The sequence below is a fragment of the Arabidopsis thaliana genome, chromosome 2, assembly GCF_000001735.4.
Source record: "Arabidopsis thaliana chromosome 2, partial sequence".
NCBI classification, from domain to species: Eukaryota; Viridiplantae; Streptophyta; class Magnoliopsida; order Brassicales; family Brassicaceae; genus Arabidopsis; species Arabidopsis thaliana.
In genome coordinates this window covers 10,149,739-10,170,573 of record NC_003071.7, presented here as the reverse complement: position 1 = coordinate 10,170,573, position 20,835 = coordinate 10,149,739, and the positions used below count along the sequence as shown (strand labels likewise).

Here is a 20,835-nt window from a genome sequence, read left to right as displayed (position 1 = left end):
TTATCGTCGACGGAGATAAATCCGGGAAACAAAATATTTCGGATGACTTTTTTAGTATTGGGCCTTATGGGCTATGTAGCTTTGTAATCTTAATTCTGGGCCCAATGAAACAAGTTTTGTTTTAACGCATCACTTTATAAAACGCTGCGTTTCATTTGTTATGTAGGGCACGTAAAGGAAAACTAAAACCTTTTCTCTGTGACTTCCTCCTCTCTTCACTTTGGCAAACCCTAAATCTACTTTTCGCCTTCTTTGCTTCCCTCCCAAGTCCCAACCTTTAATACCTGTTTCTATTCTTTCGTTCAGAGACGATGGATCTTGTTAGCAGTCTACCAGACGAGCTTCTTTATCAAATATTGTCCTTCCTTAACACAAAGGAGGCTGCTCTGACTTCGATTCTCTCCAAGAGGTGGCGATATCTCATTGCTTTTGTCTCTTGTATCGAGATTGATGACTCTGCGAATAAACCGAAAAGGAAAGGAAATCGACAGAGATTCATGGATTTCGTGGATAGAGTATTGGCTTTGCAAGGAGATTCTCCCAACAAGAAATTCTCACTCAAGTGTCAAACAGGTGTTGCGTCACATCGTGTAAAACAGTGGATATGTAAAATGGATTTGTCTATCAATTTGTGTCAACATAGTTACATGCTAATCGAAAATTTCATGAGCAGAACACTAGTTGAATTAAAATTTGAAAATCGAGGAGAAATTTTTGAAGCAGAGGTCTAAACTACACTGGTTAGATGTTGGGGACAGAAACAATAAAACATTTCATCGAGCAATAACTACTCGAGAGGCAGTGAATTCCATAAGAGAAATAGTTACACGTGACGGGTTGGTTGTAACTAGTCAACAAGATATCCAAACGGAGGCAGTGAACTATTTTCAGGATTTTTTACAAACAATCCCTGCAGATTATGAAGGGATGTGTGTAGAGGAGCTAGAAAATTTGCTACCTTTTCGTTGTTCAGAGGATGATCATAGGTTGCTTACAAGGGTGGTAACAGGGGAAGAAATTAAAAAAGTCATATTCTCAATGCCAAAGGACAAATCCCCGGGACCGGACGGTTATACAAGTGAGTTCTATAAAGCTTCATGGGAGATTATTGGTGATGAGGTTATCATAGCAATTCAGTCTTTTTTTGCAAAGGGTTTTTTGCCAAAGGGTGTAAACTCAACTATCTTAGCTCTAATCCCCAAGAAGAAGGAAGCACGGGAAATAAAGGATTATAGACCCATATCCTGTTGCAATGTCTTATACAAGGCGATTTCAAAGATTTTGGCGAACAGACTCAAGAGGATTCTTCCTAAGTTCATTGTGGGGAACCAATCAGCTTTTGTTAAAGATAGATTACTCATAGAAAATGTGTTATTAGCAACAGAGCTAGTAAAAGACTACCACAAAGATAGCATCTCTACACGATGCGCTATGAAGATTGACATATCAAAAGCATTTGATTCTCTCCAATGGTCTTTTCTTACTCACGTTTTGGCTGCAATGAACTTCCCCGGGGAATTTATTCATTGGATCTCTCTCTGTATGTCCACGGCATCCTTCTCCATTCAAGTTAATGGGGAGTTAGCAGGATATTTCCGAAGCGCTCGAGGTCTTCGACAAGGATGCTCCCTCTCTCCATATTTGTTTGTTATAAGTATGGATGTCCTGTCGAGAATGCTTGATAAGGCAGCAGGGGCGAGAGAATTTGGATACCACCCCCGGTGCAAAACTCTTGGATTAACTCATTTATGTTTTGCAGATGATCTCATGATTCTTACCGATGGTAAAATTCGCTCGGTTGATGGTATAGTCAAGGTGCTGAACCAGTTTGCAGCAAAATTAGGGTTAAAAATTTGCATGGAAAAGACAACATTGTATTTGGCTGGTGTCTCCGATCATTCACGTCAGTTGATGTCAAGTAGGTACTCTTTTGGGGTAGGAAAGCTCCCGGTCCGATATCTTGGCCTACCTCTAGTTACAAAACGGCTTACAACATCAGATTATTCTCCCTTAATAGACCAAATTCGTCGGCGGATAGGAATGTGGACTTCACGTTACCTTTCTTTTGCAGGTCGTTTGAGTTTAATAAATTCTGTTTTGTGGAGTATCACAAACTTTTGGATGAATGCTTTTAGGCTGCCCAGAGAGTGTATTAATGAAATTAATAGAATCAGCTCAGCTCTTTTGTGGTCTGGACCGGAGCTAAATCCAAAGAAAGCGAAAGTCTCTTGGGATGAGATTTGTAAACCAAAGAAGGAAGGAGGCCTTGGGTTACAATCATTGCGAGAAGCGAATAAGGTTAGTAGTCTGAAACTGATTTGGCGTTTGCTATCTTGTCAAGATTCTTTGTGGGTGAAATGGACTAGGATGAACCTACTCAAGAAAGAATCATTCTGGTCCATTGGTACGCACTCAACGTTAGGGTCTTGGATTTGGAGAAGGTTGCTAAAACACAGAGAAGTTGCAAAAAGTTTCTGCAAGATAGAAGTGAACAATGGAGTCAACACATCTTTTTGGTTTGATAACTGGTCGGAGAAAGGTCCCTTAATAAACCTGACTGGAGCCCGAGGAGCGATTGACATGGGAATTTCTCGCCATATGACACTAGCTGAAGCATGGAGTCGAAGAAGACGGAAGAGACATCGAGTTGAGATTCTAAATGAGTTTGAGGAGATTCTGCTTCAGAAATACCAGCATCGGAACATAGAGCTAGAGGATGCCATCCTCTGGAGGGGGAAAGAGGACGTCTTTAAGGCTAGATTCTCCACAAAAGACACATGGAACCATATCCGAACTTCATCAAATCAGAGGGCGTGGCATAAAGGAGTTTGGTTCGCTCACGCAACGCCAAAATTCTCCTTTTGTGCTTGGCTCGCAATTCGGAATCGTCTTTCCACGGGTGATCGTATGATGACGTGGAACAATGGGACTCCCACGACCTGTGTTTTTTGCTCTAGCCCTATGGAAACACGAGACCATCTGTTTTTCCAATGCTGCTATTCTTCTGAAATCTGGACATCAATCGCAAAGAATGTGTACAAAGATAGATTTTCCACAAAATGGTCTGCTGTGGTGAATTACATATCTGATTCTCAGCCTGATCGCATCCAAAGTTTCTTATCCAGGTACACATTCCAAGTCTCTATTCATTCCATTTGGAGGGAGAGAAATTCTCGTCGTCACGGAGAGAAGTCACGTTCAGCTTCAAACCTCATCCGACAGATAGACAAGACTATTAGAAACCAGCTATCGACAATCAAAAAGAAAGGGGATCTTCGACTCGAGAAGGGGCTGCAAGTATGGTTTGCCATGCGTCCATAGCATCCTCTAAGAAAGAAGACTCTGTTTTTGCTCTCTCAATTCTATTTACTCTGTTTTTGATCTAGCTCTATTTCTCTTATTATCAAAATATCAAAAAAGCTGATGTAAAAAGTATATTTTTTCTTTTAAATATAATTTGACATTTTATTCAAAAAAAAAAAAAAAAAAAAAAAAAAAAAAAATTGGAAATGGATGTCCTATTAATTTGGGGCCGGGACACATTTCGGCCTTACCTATGCTTAAGACTCTCATTCTTGACTCAATTCGGTTTGATAGTGGTCAGTTTCAGAGTCTACTTTCTGCTTGCCCTGTGCTTGAGGCATTAGATTTGGCTAATGTACGTTGTTTATATCGGAATCATGAGATTGAGACTGTATCAAGTGCAAGCCTCAAGAATGTAACGATGAAGTGTTCACGGGTTTATTTATTTGATACACCGAATCTTGTTTGCTTAAATTACACTGCATTTGTTCATGACAACTTTCCATTAGTTAATTTGGAATACTTAGTTGATGCACAAATCAAGCTACTAAGCATCCGAAAGAATCATGTTTTTCCCAATCTTGGTAACGTGCGTAAGCTTATGCATACCGTCACCAATGTTAAGAAGCTTTACTTATCTCCTCGGACTCTTGGAATAGTATGCTGTTCTGTTCTCTCTTATAAAACCAAACATTGAAGTTACATTTGCAGCTGGTTAATGATTTTTTTGGGTCTTTTTGTTGTTCAGGTGCTTGGTCTATGTTCTCATGCAATGCCAGTGTTCAACAACCTCACATACTTAGCCATTGAGACTAGCGTGGATACAGCGTGGCAAGCAATGCCGGTTCTCCTTAAAACTTGTTCACATCTAGAAACCCTAGTCATTAAGGTATAAAACATAAACTATCAAATGACTTGAATAACACGTTTGTAGAGATTCAGTTCAGGGAAATCCTTAATGTCTCTTCTCTGCTTTTAGGGTGGTCTCTTACACTGTGTCACATTTGACTGTGGGGACGCTTGTAACTGCATTTCTCGAGAGGAGAAATGTCGTTCACTCGCATCTTTTCCTGTGAAGAGGTTAGAGATTCGTGAGTTTCAAGGACAGTTGAGAGAGAAGAACATGATCAAGCATTTCTTGTACTATTTGCCCTGCTTGAAGGAGATGGACATCTATGTTAAAGATGATCTTCCACAGTTATCGTCGGATTCTAACCTATTCAACGACTTATCTGGTCGTCCCAATGTTAAAATCAAGGTGCACGGTTCTTTGACATAGGTTGTGGACTGCACAATGAAGTCTTTGTGGACTTTTTCTTTTCCAAATTCATAGCTATGAAGCTAAAAGGAGTCAATTTCTTGCTTTGATGTGTTTTTTTTTTTTGGGTGGGAGCTAGTATCGAACTCGTTGAGTGATGAACTTGATACGATGCCGTTTGTATCATGGTTTTGTAGTAGAGTCTGCCAATAATACATCAACTTGCATTCGGAATCAAAGAATCATACCGGAAAAAAAAATCAAAGAATCGTGATCTATCTTATACATATATTTTTTAATTATGTAAGTTTTGAGTACGTTTGCAAATGAAGAATAATTCCCATGAACATATGAAAAAGTAAAAGATTCTTGAAGTTGATATATCTATGTAAATTTAATTTTATATCTATATAATAAGTATATATAGTTTTTCTTTGAATTCAAAGTTTGTGAAAATCATTCATTAAACATGTGGCATACTATAATTGGATGTTGAGTATTTGGCCGATGCATATAGGCACGTGTTTGTTTGTTTCCGTGCATACATGGAAAAGCCACAAATTGTTGAACTATGACATGGCAAAGTCCAGAGTTACTTTTCCTTCATTGCCATGTTCTAGTTCTGAAAGTGAGTGATCCGATTATATTGGTAAAACATTGTACATATAAAGAGTCTCACTGAATATAATCAGATTACTAACTGTCAGAATTAGAAGATGGCAATGAAAGAAAAGTGTATCACGAGTCTTCAAAGCATGTGGATGCGATTGTGGAACTAACTGTGAGAATTCAGACTGTATAGATAATCAAAGTGGTTGAACCAAGTGGCAAGTCCAACTTAGCTTAACCAAGAGGCAGCCTAGAAGATGGCAGATCCAATAAGGTGGCTATGGATGACTCTAATAATATATAGAGAACCCGAGATGGCCGTCCAAAGTGATGGTCTATTGTGCAGATTCAGGTGATCCTTCAATCTGATCATTATGTATTGTGACCTGCAATTGCCACACCTCCTTCTCTCTCATATACATGCACAATTAATGAACGAAATTGAAACTCTCCTTCATGGAGGGCTTATCATTTAATGTATTTGCAACAACAAATTTCTCTATATTTTTTCTATTTATATTATGCATTGTAATCACTTAACTTATAAGAAAATAATAGCTCTAAGAGAGCCTAAGAGCTCTAATAAAGTGTATTCATCTTCTCCATACTTCTAAATTCGTCACATACTCGATTCTCTCATGTTCACAAATCACAGTCTTCAGTCACGTTCTCATACTCTAATTAATCTTTGCCGTTGTCAATCTATTTCTCTACAAACACAAAATCTGTTTTAGAGCATGCACCAAATATGGTGTTACCATAAATTTCTACAAAGTTGAAATCGACCACAATGCACTCAAACTAGAAACTCTCATCGAAGCAAGATGTAAAGATGAGGCTGTTTGAAAAGAGAGGATAGATAAAATTTATGTCCTCTGAATAACTTTTAAGGTCTGAAATGGAAATTTTGAAGAAAACATGTCAAACCCTAATAAGGCACTAATCTAGATTTTTGTCTTTTGGGACTATACTTTGATATGAGCCGACTTTGATCTAGTAACTAGACCAGTGGCATTGATTGAAGTAGAATGAGAGACTTAAGCAAAACCTTTCGTTTAACCCAAACCTCTTTCTAGAGAATTAGGTTAATTGTTGGAGGTTTCTTTCTTATTGATCAATAGAGACCCTTATATAGGCCTTTATACAACTTAATCATAACCCTAATGCATTAAAGAAAACACTTAACATAAAAAGGAATATATGAAAACCAAACTCATAAAGTTTAACACCAAAACTAATTAATTAACGTCTTGTGCCCTAATCAACTTAACCATAGTCTCTTATCAATTTTCAAGACATAAAATACCAGAATTCATGTAAAACAAACACCGAGATATTTGCGGTCCTAAAAAAGCAATAGTTAAGAAGGTGTGACATAAAACTGTTGATATAACTAAGTTAAGTCAAAGTTGATCAAGTCCTCCGAAGAGCTTTTGTGTAATAAGTGAGTTCCCAAAGAGTAAATACGTTCCTATAATTGGATAGTGCGGTAACAAATTCATCTTGTAAGCTCCCCTTATCTCCTACATTATTTTAAACCACGATCATATATATCATAGTACCTAACATAACACGAGCCTAGTGGTCTTTGAATGTGTTAAATCAATTAGAAGTCAAGAACAACCCTTGTCGGAAATCGTCGTGTTCTAACTTTAAATTGATCAACAGTTTGACACCGTGATGAACGGGAAAAGGGTCTCTTTCCATTTGACAACCCATAAATAGAACTATATCAATGCTTTTCTTGTATATACTCACCACATTAGTTCTGTTTCCATCCAAAGGAGTATATATCTTTTTGGGGCATGGGAGATAACTCTCCCCAACCGCCTTCAACGTTTTGTTTCTCGAGAAGGAAGCAAACCGCTCTATGGATCGCCTCACAGTTCTAATAAGTCTTGCCTGCAGCCACTAGACCTCAGACGACAAAGAAAGTTGCATAAATGAGGCATACATCCCAGTTTTTGTACCATGAACCATCTGACATTTGCAAGTTCTCAATGTATTTCACTCCTGGTTAATTTCATAATTTCTTATAAAATTTCTACTCAAAAATAAAAAGAAATCGTTAAAATCAATATTTTATAACCAATAACAAGTAAAAACAATTATCCTGTGACAAAACCAATTTTTTTTATATGCAACACAAATATTAGAAATAAAATCTACAAAGAATGAATGAAAAGCAAGAAAAAAAAAAAAAACACCAAAAACATATTTCACTAACTTTTCTTACATATAATATATAAAATTTTGATATATTAATACAATTATTAATTTATAGTATTGATGAGACCATATATTTATATTTTAAAGATTATTATTTTATTATCTTATCAAAGTATGTCAAATATTACACTTGCTCAACTCGTAAAAATCTACAGTAATAATTACTTTCGATTCTTAATTTATAAAAATTTTACTGTATGTTGGATTTATTTTCACTTTAATTAGTTAGTGCTAATGGAAATAAAAGTTACATAAAAAAAGAAAATTACTAGTCAAACATTTTTTTTTCTTAACAGTCAAAGAGATATTAATTATTTACTTTAAAAGCCATAGAAAAAAACATTGTTACCAGCCTGTACATTTAAAAATTTATTGTACATTCATTTTAGTCAACATATTATAAATTTATAATAGAAATCTGTATTTTTGTTCTTTTTGTTAACCAGCATAAATTACATATTCTTTATAGTAAAAAATAATTATAAAAATGGTATAATAGTTTATAATTTATGTTTATTTCTAAGTACTAAAAGTTGACTAGAAAAAAATACCAACTGTTAAAGTTTGTTTCTATAAAATTATTTTATATATTTTGAATAGATAATTACTTTTTTTTTTGGTGACTATCATTAATTTGAATACTGAGTACTAAAAATATTTATATCTATTTGTATTTTGGAATATAATTCTTGTGACAGCTGTATATTACTAGTGAATTAACAGTATGTATAGTAACAAAAATATCTAAATAATAAATAAGCTAGTGTTTAAGTAGATAGAAAAATATTAACAATATTTTAAATATCGTGCACAAACCGTTACAAATTATATTATTTGAAATGTTCCCGCGTAAAGTAGTTATAACAAATTTAGCAGTGAAACAAATATTTGAACTATTAGGAAAATATTAAAAACTAACTAACCCTTTTAGATGTTTGCGCCAATATTTCAGTGTTACATTATGAAATTAATTTATCTTCTTTATCAAAAACTTTTATTTGTTTTTTGGTAAAAACTTTCATCATATCCTTATTTTCACTATAAATAGGTGGGGACATATACTTGTACATACCACACAGTTTCTATGTGATCTACCTCATAATATCTAATCTTATATATTACACAGTTTTTGTTTATCTAATTCTTCTTGTTAAAAAAAATATCAAAAATCCGAGAAACTATAGCTGGAGTCTAAATCAACGATTCATTTCGGTGGATGGAAAGATGATGTTATCACAAAAACAAAAGGTATGGATCTTTGTTTATATTCATGTACAATATTAGATCTATCAAGAATTTATTATATATATTACTTGCAGATAAGTAATGTCTTAAAATATGAAATTGTTTTATGGATTTCGTGTATCTATATTATACTTTATATGAGAAATATAGAAGAAATATAACATAATAAATTCTTGGGTTAGAGGGCATCTTTAATCTTGATGATGACTTTTCATAAGATCTTTAATCTTTAATCTCCTGAGTTTTAATTTTATGATTATTGAGTTATTTTACTTTGTTTTTATTATTTAGATTTATACCTACATAATACCAAATTATTTTAGTACTTACAGAAGAAAAACAATGTTAATAACCATTCCGTTTTATATTGTTAAAACATATCAGATATATGTGAAAGCAGCGACAATCGTGTGTTAACTCGGAAGATCTTAGATCTAAGTGACAGTAGCATCTGAGGTGGTAACAATGATAAAGGGCTAGCCAACAATTTGAGATAGTAAAAGGTTTTGTTTTGTTGTTGTTATGATCTTAGATCTAAAATAATTTTCACATTTTTATTATTTGTAGGGAAATGAATTGGTCGAAGTTCATAAAACAGGTTATAAAGAAATGGATTTGAGTGAAGATAAAGAAAACGCTATCTTCAGCCTTAACAAATCTATACGGCTAAAAACATGAACCAATTTTTAAACATATTTAAGGTTAACATTTGTAATTGACAAGTTCTTTGATTTAACGGAAAGTGGAGATTAATATTGATCATTTTTTTCTTGATTTTGTTTGTTGGTAGGAAGTGGACACATACTAAAGAATTGTGAGCATTGAAGCATGTTTCTTGGAGATGAGGCATTAGTGACAAGGTTAGTGCTTATTGAATGACAATAGAAGTTAATATATATAGTCTTTTTACATGGCTGCAATATTTTCTAAAACTGGACTGAAAGTAAACAGTGTAAGATATAAACGTTTAGATCATGGTTCAATCTAGTTTGACTTTAAATAAAATATTGTCAATCAAGAGAAGAAAATATCAACCAAGCAAATTTTAGTTCTTTAAGATAATCTAATGAATGCATTGAAATGAGAATAATAACCCCAAAATTTAAAAGATACAATATCGTGATTTCAAAGTAGATTATCTAGAGACTTTTTAGCAAGCTGTAAATCCTTAGTGATAGTGGCTCTTTTAGCAAAATATAAAATATTTTGGTGAGAATTAGCCAACAAAATTACAAAATGATTTGATATTGAGAGTATAACTTTACCGAAGAAAACGATGAAAAATATATTTCCCACATAGAGCCATGGCATGAGAACACCGAAGATTTTACAATCTTCAAACGAGAATAACGAGCCAAGTAGACTAGTTAGGTTGTTCAAAATTCCAACCAGAAACTATGTATTATCTATATCACTTCTTACAAGTTTTATTTCTACTCCTTTGTAAAATCCGCTTCCAAAGACTCGATTTTACAAATCAGTTCCATACAATACCTACAAACGAGAACATCAAATAAAAAAATGGTTACTACAAACAAATCTGCTTTTTCTGGTCGTTATTAATCAGCAAAACGCAAAGCAGATTTGTTTGTCTCAACTGTTTTTTATTCGATGTCTTGCTACATGTATATTATGGGACTCATTTGAAGAATCGGGTTCTTAGAAGTGAATTTTATAAAAGAGGGGACATGTTAACCATAAAAAGAGATATGAATAAAAAATTAGTTTCTTGTTGGAACTTGAATAACTTACCTCCGTCTCCCTGCCTATTTACTCTTATTTGAGGATTGTGATATTTATGGTATTCTCATGTCATATCTCCATATTGAGATGTGTTTTTAACGTTTTGTTGGGTAACGTTACACCACTGTCATTATCTAAATCATTTTGTAATATACTTACAAAATGTTTGATGTTTTGATTCTGTTCACAAAGTTTGTTGTTATATAGTTATCACACCAACGAAACTTGGAGTAGAAGCGGAACGTCGCTGAAACCGACTCTTCTAAGTTGTATCAAAAGAAAATCTAATTAGTTTTTAAGATGACACTTATCTGCATGAAAATTGAGTTAACAGATAAAAACGTTAATTTGTTGTCACTAAATTTAAGACTAGAACAATAGTAGGTTTGATAGATCGATAGTTTTCCTCCCAATAAGAATGCAAAAACATTAATGAACTTTCTAGAAATATCTCATCCCTAATTTTCATAACAGAACAAGAATAATGATTCATAAATACTTACCTCTAAAGTTTCTAGATAATTAACTATATAAGAAAAAATAACCATTATTTAGATTCTTTATTTTTCTGATTCTTATTTCGACAGTTATTTGAAAACTTTAATTAAAGATTATTTAAGAATCAATATCGTTATTCTATTATGAAAAAGGGATAATCTTTTCTGAAAATCCACTGAAGTATTTTGCATTCTCATTGGCTGATGTAAAGCATCGCATATCACAATTTGACAGGAAATATATCGATTGTTGGTTCTCTAGCTAATTTATGAATTATGATTGTTCTAATCTTGAAAGGTGATAAGAAATTTGCTGTCATTATCGATGTTAAAAAAATCCATGCATGCAGATAAATATCAACTTAAAAATTCATTGAATAACTATTTTTCCCTAATTTACATTTAGTTTTTCTGTAAATGAATAAATTTTCTCCCAAAGAATCTCAAAATCTATCTTTCATAATCAAATTTAAGTTTTTCACATTTTAAATTTTAACTTCTCATAATGATTCGTTCCAAACTATAACACCTCCGTAAGCCTCCGAGGAAACACCTGATTATGATTTATAAAGGTAAGGAAATAGTCAATTTTGGAAAAGAAAGTAGTTAAAGGGTAACACAATTTCAAATACATGCCAGAAACAGGGCACTAAGGGAGATTCAAAAATATCAAAAAGCATGAAGTCAGTACAAGTCAAAAGAGGGATTATCCTACAGCTTACTTGTTAGACTCGAGACGATATAGTTGAAATAATGATATTGTGTCTTTTAATATAGAAAGTTACTACTTAGTAATATTCACAATTTAATGTACTTGTGAGAAATTATCTTGAAGATATAAAAGTTGTTTGGTGTACATTTTGTTCTCTTGATTGAGACTCTTTGTTGCTTTTGTTGCTAAAAGAATACTAATTAATATCATAATAACATTAAAAAATGTAAATATCACTCATAAACAAATTGAGGAATTTGTAAACAATTTCGTGGAATGAAAAATAATTTCGTTTAGAAATTCTTACAGCGATTATATACATTTTAAATACTTAAAAAATATAAATAAATCAAAGGTGAAAACAATAGTCAAATGGAGACATTAAAAGTTAACGGTGACTTAAACCCGTTAACTAAATTGGTCCCTTAGTTGATTTAGCGATATGTCTTATTTAGCAAAGTCAATGAAAATTAACAATTTAATTGGAAAATTGATTAAAGTTGGTAAATTAATTAACCACAAGAAAAGTTCACACTTTCGATTTTTTTTTTCTTTAAAGTTTTATGTGTATGTTTTTTTTTCATACATTGACATCAAATATTCTCACAAGAACATGTCGATCCTCGATTCCTAGTCTGTGCAGTTGCGTCAGAGTCCAAGTTCACTTGCGACCAGCCGTTCCGCAGCCGTGGAACTAGTTAACGACAAGATTTACATTTTTGGGGGAGTGTCAAATGTGTGAAGAGGGATACGAAGAGATCCAAGCGCCAGTCTCTGAACTATAGAAAAAAGGTTTTAATGCAAACTTGGCAAGTCGCTAATACATGCATCACCACCATGTTAGCTTTTAGTGCAGTATTTCTGCTGGAATGACGCAATGGCTGGATACAATGGCAAGCTGTCGTTTTTGTGGCATGAAACGAACAAAATGCAGATTTACTTTTCAAACGAATAAGTCTAGATCTCGAACCACCCTCATATATATCTAACTGGTACGATACTCTAATAAAATCATAGTAAGTGTAAATAAAATATTTATAATGTTTAATTAGGTTAAGAAATAAGTCTCTAAATATGTACAGTCCAAGCTCAAACCTTTGAACATCATCCCTTATATGTAAAGGATATGATTATCTAGATGGTCATTGATATTTCATATAAGATTTTAGTGCAATATGTATATACAAAATAGGTCTGATAATATTTTACAAACATATTATTGTACAGATTCAATCGAGTTTTGCTCTGGCAATCAGCTCCAACGCCATAGCAAGACAAATTGGTAAGAGTGTTACTGGTAATGAATATCTACAATGAAGTAAAGAGAAAATGTCTAACAAAAACATTGAAATATAAACCATTTCTGGTCCTTGGTGGACTGGTGATGTTGGTCGTGGTGGAGCAAACATAAGTAACTCTCAGTTTAGTCTCCTCAACTAGATGCCCCGATTCTTTGTTAAACTGAATATATAGTTGATCTTTAGAGGAAAATGAAACAAATGCTTTAAGGAATCAAAAACCAAAGTGTGAATTATTCATCAAATCAACAATGTGAATGATCAGTGCCGTCTCAAGAGTAACTTCTTTGGCTGTGACTGCAGGACTAGCTTTTACTCTTTGAATCATAAACTTTTCATTGCTCTGCATATCAGATGGGCCGGGCTTCCTTTTGAGCTTGCATGGTTACTAGATAAACACCAAACAAAGATTCATCAAATTCCTAGTCCAAGAACAAGTTTGGCAGTTGAAGGGAAAAAAAAAGTTTCCACAAGAAAAAGATTTGAGAACGGACTTTACAAGTCGACTTTGGAAGAATAAGTCCATAATTAGGCCTAACGCAATAGTTTTTCGGATTTGTCGTCATAACCTCAAAAAAAACAAAAAAAAAACACGAGAAGCCTTAGAAACACGAGCTAATCACAACTATTTAATGATTCCCAAAACTTTGTTTTACCTTTAAGGTAAGCCTTTAATTAAGGCAGACAATAACGTATCTGTCGAATATCTTGTAGGTATGAGTTAATTAGTAATGCTACATTCTTATCTGTAATTGATTCTTAGAACCGACATACACGTTCACGATGACATACTCGTTTGAGTCAGTTGCAAGCATCCCAACAAAGGGACTCTATTTCAGCGAGAAGTTCATAGACGTAAAGAAAGTCCTAATGGATACTTTCTTTGGTCCACCAGAAACTGGTGTGTACAGCTCTTCTGTCCAACGCACTCTCTTCCTCATGGGAAGCGCCGTACTGAAAAGGTATCATCATATCAGTATATATTTATTTTGCTGTTTGTGTGATTATGTGATTCTTACCATGATAAAGGTTCTTATTAACATGATCAGGTTCGTTGATGTATCATCGATTCACCTAAAACTGCCAAATATACACTTTCAACCAAGCAAAACCCTTCAATGGTGAAGGTAAGAACCTCTATTTGATGTTGTCTTTATGATGAAACCACGAAACGTAAACGAAAATGATAAGTAGAAAAGTAGCAGCAGTAGTACATAGTTATAAACTTAAAATCAGACAACAAAAAAAAACTTGCATAAAAGCCAATAATTTTAGGATATGAATCGTTTCCAATGAATTGCATTTGCAGTTTAAAGATGATGTGTACCTGCCAAACCAATGAACCTCACGGATCTATAGAAGCAACTTTAAGCCGCATAACCTCGAAACTATGAGGTCTTAAGACAATACATCATACATGGAAATATCAAACACTATTTCACAGGTTCTGCAACTTTTTGGCTTTTGCCTCTTCATGAGGTGCTATACGTTGTAACTTGTAACTATAGTTTGTACTGTTTCAAACACACAAAAATTCTTTGTGTGTTTTATATAAATGTAATGAAATGCTGAATTTTTTTTCTTCACATATCTGAAATATTATTTTTATCATTGAAAATTAACATATCTGAAATTTCTATTAAACAATTCAAATTTTTATATTAATAGAAAAAATTTAACAAAAAGTATCAAAATTATATTCTATTTTTATGTAAATTTGAATACTTTTTGGGATCTATCAAACTATACATATTTTTAATTTCATTTTATTAAATTCCAAATTTATATAACGAGTAACAATTATTCCAAATTTTAAACTAAAAATCGATACTTAGCTTAGCGCGAAAATTTGTGATTTGTCGGCAGCGTCGAATATGATTTTTTTTTTTTTTTTTTCTAATTTCTTGGTAGAAAGATAAGAGGCCATATTCGTCATTTTATAGAGCATGATATTTTTTCTATAGAAATCAGTTTGTGGTTAACGGCTCTGCTCAAGTCCAAATTGTGTAAACAATTTCTCTTCCTAATAATTTTCCAAGACTTTGGATCACCCTAACTTCTTCGTTTCGTTTCAATCAAATGGCACATTTCTCTGCTAGACTTAAGCTTCTCTCAAGCAACGATGGATTATCTTTTGGTGTAGATTCGAGAGACCAATTTCGGCAGAGCCTTTACATGGCCGGTGGTGGATCTCCTTTGGTTCCAATACGCATGAGCCGACTAAAGTTTTGTGCTAGAATCTTCTCATCTTACTCTTTTCCTTATAAGAGAAAGAAAATTAGGGATCTCGATAACACCGAGAAAAATCTTGATATTGACGAAGACAACGATGAGTGGGATTTTGATGGAGACGATGATGGTTTAGAGACTGATGATCATCTTTCTTGCTTCAGAGGCTTGGTTCTTGATATTTCATACAGGTCAACAATTTTTTTTGTATTATTACATTTTAGTTTATTATTTTTAGTTACAATGTATTCATTGATCTTAGAACAGGATATATTAAAAGAGATATATGGAAATTCTTCGTTTGTGTTACGAATATATGTAGTTATATAGTTGATTGAAGCATTAGTTCTCTCTTTATTCAAGTTCAAGCATGTTGTGTCACTGTAGGCCGGTCAATGTGGTTTGCTGGAAGCGCGCAATCTGCCTCGAGTACATGGATAAGGTCAGGCCAAAAGACTTTTAACTCATGTTGATACTTAGGGTCTGATTGGTAACACGCATAATGACATAATGACGTTTTCTAATACGATTATGCAAGAAATTTCCCAATCAACAAAAACGCAGGATTTGTATTATGTAAAAAGTAGGTATATAGTTGCTTATTTGTATAATGATCTTTAATTCAGGTTTTGTGCATTGTCTAGGCCGACGTTTTGGAGTATTATGATCAGACTGTTAGTTCTCCTACGGGTTCGTTCTACATACCAGCTGTATTAAGGGTATGTAGAATATGAGTTTAGTTAGCCAGTTTTTATCTCTTGTTGCCAGTTTGAAGCTTACTTCATTGTCTTGCTTCAGGTTCCACATTTGCTTCAGGTTGTTAAAAGAAGAAGAGTGAAAAACTCACTTAGCCGTAAAAATATTTTACTACGAGACGATTATACTTGTCAGTGAGTGGTTTTCTATCTCTACTCGCAATCATATCTCTCTGTTTTTGCGGAATCAAACTATTGTTGCTGACAGAACTTTAATTATTTGGGATATAGATATTGTTCTTCGCGAGAAAATTTGACCATTGATCATGTTATGCCGGTTTCTCGAGGTGGAGAATGGACTTGGCAAAACCTAGTATGTGATTGATATCGAAGTAGCATATATGTTGTAGCCAAGAATATTGAAGATGGGTTAAATTGTTTTCTTCAATTGGTTTCATGAAACATAGGTAGCTGCATGTTCAAGATGCAACTCAAGGAAAGGACAGAAGACAGCAGACGAAGCACACATGAAGTTACTTAAGGTCCCAAAGGTATTATTTCTCATAGTTGCTATTGGTTTACTAACCAGTCTAAGATATAATAAAACCTTGTTTTGATGGGGAATTATTGATTGTTGGTAAATGGCAGGAACCAAAAGACTATGACATTGTTGCAATACCATTAACAAATGCAGCTATAAGGATGCTGAGATCGAATAAGGGCATGCCAGAAGAATGGCGTCAGTATCTGGCAAAACCTTTATCCGAGACATAGTAGTTTCTCTCAGGAATCAAGGAGCAAAAGGGATAGGTCTGGCCTTCCTTGTAAACACAAAATCGTGGCCTCGTATCTTTTCTCCCAATCGTGACTTGTTTTGAGTTGGACTCAAATGTATATAATACGTAAATATTTGTCCAGTGTAAACTAAAATTCATAATCTGACCTCAGAATTCCTTAGCAAACTCAGATTTCGTGATTTATGCAGGAGAATCTGGTTAACCCCTGCCAAGAATCAGCAAAGATAAACATTGTACTTGTGTTGCTACTGTGTTAGATAAGCTTTACTCGAATTTAGTTGGTACAATATCCCCACAAGCCCCAACTTTCAAAACTGCCTAAAACGGAACCAATATCCTAATGGCGTATTTTTATTTAATAATATTCCTTATAGAGAATGCATTCTCCAAATAGGTGTATTTTATTTTTCAATGAGAAAAAACAAAAAAAATTGGCACCCTAACCTATCATGTTACTAAGGAATCAAACTAATTGAACTGTCCTCAACATCACATCAAAAGTTGCAGGAAGAAAAGATAATAGATCCAACAAAACAATAGTTTGGAAGTATAAATAACAAAACCATCAAAAGTTGATTAAGCAATGTCTTTTTTGTTCAGGGCATAACACAACAAAAAATCTCAAAACTTTCCTCTTTCTGGGAACTATCCTTTTTGTTACTATGATACATTCACAACATTGATGATCACACAAGGATTCGACTTCTAAGTAGCGATGTTAGTGCAACATATATCGTAAGGGAATACACATACAGTTGCTTTAAGCTTATACTCAGAAGATGCAACGGTCGAAGAAGAAACAACTCCAGAGCCATCAGAAGATGATAATAGCTTTGAAAGATCTTCATTAAGTGAATCCAATTTCACAGAAGCAGGGAGAGGAAACAAAACCTAATCATCAATATAATAAGGTGACTATAGTGGTAGACCCGAGAGGATGACTCTAGATTATATCCTACATTATTATAAATCAGTATCAAATATATCATAGTACCTAGCATAACACGAGCCTAGTGGTCTTTGAATGTGTTAAATCAATATAATTAAGATAGTAAGAACCAATCTGCTGTCGGAATTCGATGTGTTCTAACTGTGAACTGATCAACACTTTGGCATGGTGATGAACAGGATAAGGGGTCTCTTTCCATCTGACCCACCCATAAATAGAACCATCAATGATTGTCGTGTATTATTCACCACATTGGTTCTGTTTCCATTCATAGGAGAGTATATATATTTTTGGGGCATGAGAGATAGTAATACGAGTACTAATTTATAAAAGGTTTACAATACGTTAGATTTGTTTTCACTTTAACTAGTAAGTGCTAATCGGAAATTAATTTATAAAAGGTTACCGTAAGTTAGATATATTTTCACTTTAATTAGTAAGTGCTAATTGGAAATTAAGGCAACATAAAAAAAAATTCACTAGTCAAACAATTTGTTTTTTTCTCAACAGCCAAAGTACAGTCAATTTGTATTTTAAAAGCCAATAGAAAACATTTTGATACCAGCCTGTACATTTAAAAATGGGTGATTGAAAAATCTATACATGCATCATCAAATAATTAAGAATCTATACATAAGACCATTTATTTAGGTATCTCTTATCAACTAAAATTTATATGACAAATATACCTAGATATGATAAAACTCTGGATAGTTAGCAGATAACGCATTATCGAGATAATATTGTTAGCGAAATATGGATGGGGTTTGATGCATGGATGAAATGACATGGTATACAAACCAACTTAATATGTTAATAATATATTTGACGATATAAGCAAATTTTTAGTTATTGAACTAATTTTTAGATTTCAAAGACACATATATATGCGAAGACGGTAACATTATTATTAAAAGATAACAAAATATTTATCATGAAAACCAAAAAAATTGACTTGCGACTGAATAATCATATAGAAAAAATACATGCATCAGAATAGTTAGCAGATAACGTATTATCGGGATAATATTGTTAGCGAAATATGGATAGAATTTTGATATACGGATGAAAAACTTAGGGTACAAACCTACTTAACATGTTAATAATACAATTGACGATATAAACAAATTATCAGCTATTGAACCAACGATTTGATTTCAAAGATTGTATAATTATGAGAAGATGATAACATTATTATTAAAAGGTAACAAAATATTTAACGGTAAGAGCAAATATGGTATAAGGGTATAAGAGTATTTTCATGATAGAGAGAGAAGGTTCAACAGTAATTTTTTCTGACATTTAATTTTGTAATCTTCTATGTATACAAAGTGCAATTTCCCTTTAAAAATTTATTGTACATTCATTGCAGTCAACATATTATAAATTTATAATAGATTTGTTATTCATTATTCATTGTAGTCAACATATTATCATATAAATCAGTATTTTTGTTATTTATATTGACCAACAATAATTACCTATTCTTTCTAGTAAAACTAATTATAAAAATGGTATAACTTTCATAATTTATAAAAAAAAAGATTTACTTCTAAGTACTAAAAGTTGACTAGAAAAAAAATACCAACAAAGAAATTTTGTTTCTATATATATACTCTGAATAGATAATTACTTTTTTATGGTGAATATCACTAATTTGAAAAATTAATACTATTAGATTATTTGTATTTATTGGTATTTTGGAAAATAATTCTTGTGACAGTTGTATATTACTTATATATTGTGTTTCTAAGAATTTATAAATACAAAAAGAAAACTAATTTTTGATACATGTAAAAAGATAATTTTCATATTATTAACAATGAAATAAATTTATGATAGATTTGACTATATATATAGTAACAAATTCATCACAATAATAAATAAGTTAGTTGTTAAGTAGATATAACAATATGAACAATATTTTAAATATCACGTGCAAATCGTTTTAAATTATATTATTTGAAATGCTCCCGCGTAAAGTAGTTATAACAAATTTAGTAGTTCAAAAAATATTTGAACTATCAGGGATATATTAAAAGACTAACTAATCATTTTAGATGTTTGTGCCAATATCTTGGTGTTACATTATGAATTTTTTTAATACTGATTTTTATATTATTTTATTTATAGATTGTAACAAAATTATTAAAAAATAATAATAATGAAAAAAAATTTAAAGAACATTTAATTTTATATACCACATTATTTTTATTTGTTAAATAATTGTTTTTATAAATTTTGTTTATTTGCTTTTTTGGTAAAAAAAAATTCATCATATCCTTATTTTCAATATAAATAGGTGAGAACATCTAACTCTAGATACCCCACAGTTTTTGTTTGATCTACCTAAGAACATCTAATTTTATATACCACAAAGTTTTTGTTTATCTAATTCTTCTAAATATTAAAAAATCTGAGAAACTATAGTTGGAGTTTAAATCTCCAAACTATTTCGGTGGATGAAAAGATGAAGTTCTCACAACAAAAAGATATGGATCTTTGTTTATAGTCATGTACAATATTAGATCTAACAATTATTCATCATATATACTACTTGCAGTTTAGTTTTTTATTCATATATCTTTTGTATCTATATTATATTTTATGTAAAAAACAGAAGAAATAACATAATAATTATTGTGGAGAAAAAAATATATGATAAATAATTTTGTGGAAGGGCATCTTGAATCTTGAATCTTGATGATGACTTTTATAAGATGACGATGATGAGGATAATTAGATCTTTCTCCAGATTTTTTATTTTATGATTTTAAGTTATTTTATTTTGTTTTTATTTTTTAAATTTATACCAACATTATACAAAATTATTTTAGTTTTTATAGAAGAAAAATGATTTATATTGTTAAAACATATCAGAAATTGGGTGAAAGCAGTGGCAATCATGTGTGGTAACTCCGAAGATCTTAGATCTAAGTGACGGTAGGGCTAGCCAACAATTTGGGATAATAAAAGGTTTTGTTCTGTTATTTTTGTTTTTTTCGGTGAATTGTTTTGTTATTTTTGTTGTTATTGTGATCTTAGATCTAAGAAAATTTTCATATTTAATTTGTTGAAATTGATTTTATTATATGTAGAAAAATGAATTGGTTGAAGTTCATGAAAGAGGTGATAAAGAAATGGATATGAATGAAAAATAAGGAAACTACATCTTTGGCCTTAACAAATCTACGTGCCCAAAAAGATGAACCGACTTCTAAACATATTTGAGGTTAACATTTTTCATTGACAAGTTCTTTGGTTTAAAGGA

The 20,835-nt window shown here is 32.3% G+C and overlaps 1 protein-coding gene, 1 long non-coding RNA gene and 4 pseudogenes across 6 annotated transcripts; 3 read left to right on the top strand and 3 right to left on the bottom strand.

Annotated features, from left to right (window-relative positions):
• Nucleotides 1–311: 311 nt before the first annotated feature.
• AT2G23880 lies at nt 312–4,582 on the top strand (annotated as a pseudogene; the record flags this gene model as incomplete). The annotated part of the gene is made up of 1 exon: nt 312–4,582.
• A 1,991-nt stretch (nt 4,583–6,573) lies between these two features.
• AT2G23870 lies at nt 6,574–7,157 on the bottom strand (annotated as a pseudogene). The gene has a single exon.
• Nucleotides 7,158–12,250: 5,093 nt separating this feature from the next.
• AT2G07960 lies at nt 12,251–12,491 on the bottom strand. The gene is made up of 2 exons (NR_140255.1): nt 12,402–12,491; nt 12,251–12,367 (listed from the first exon to the last, which is right to left on the bottom strand). It is a non-coding gene; the product is annotated as an other RNA (long non-coding RNA).
• A 413-nt stretch (nt 12,492–12,904) lies between these two features.
• Nucleotides 12,905–13,569, bottom strand: AT2G23860 (annotated as a pseudogene). The gene has a single exon.
• Nucleotides 13,570–13,677: 108 nt separating this feature from the next.
• On the top strand, nt 13,678–14,373 carry AT2G23850 (annotated as a pseudogene). Its single transcript has one exon.
• Nucleotides 14,374–14,874: 501 nt separating this feature from the next.
• Nucleotides 14,875–16,988, top strand: AT2G23840 (HNH endonuclease). The gene is made up of 7 exons (NM_127947.4): nt 14,875–15,314; nt 15,511–15,565; nt 15,768–15,842; nt 15,922–16,013; nt 16,110–16,191; nt 16,286–16,369; nt 16,467–16,988. The coding sequence occupies exons 1-7, from the start codon at nt 14,974–14,976 to the stop codon at nt 16,590–16,592; spliced, it is 855 nt and encodes a 284-aa protein (NP_179964.2). The 5' UTR covers nt 14,875–14,973; the 3' UTR covers nt 16,593–16,988.
• Nucleotides 16,989–20,835: the final 3,847 nt, after the last annotated feature.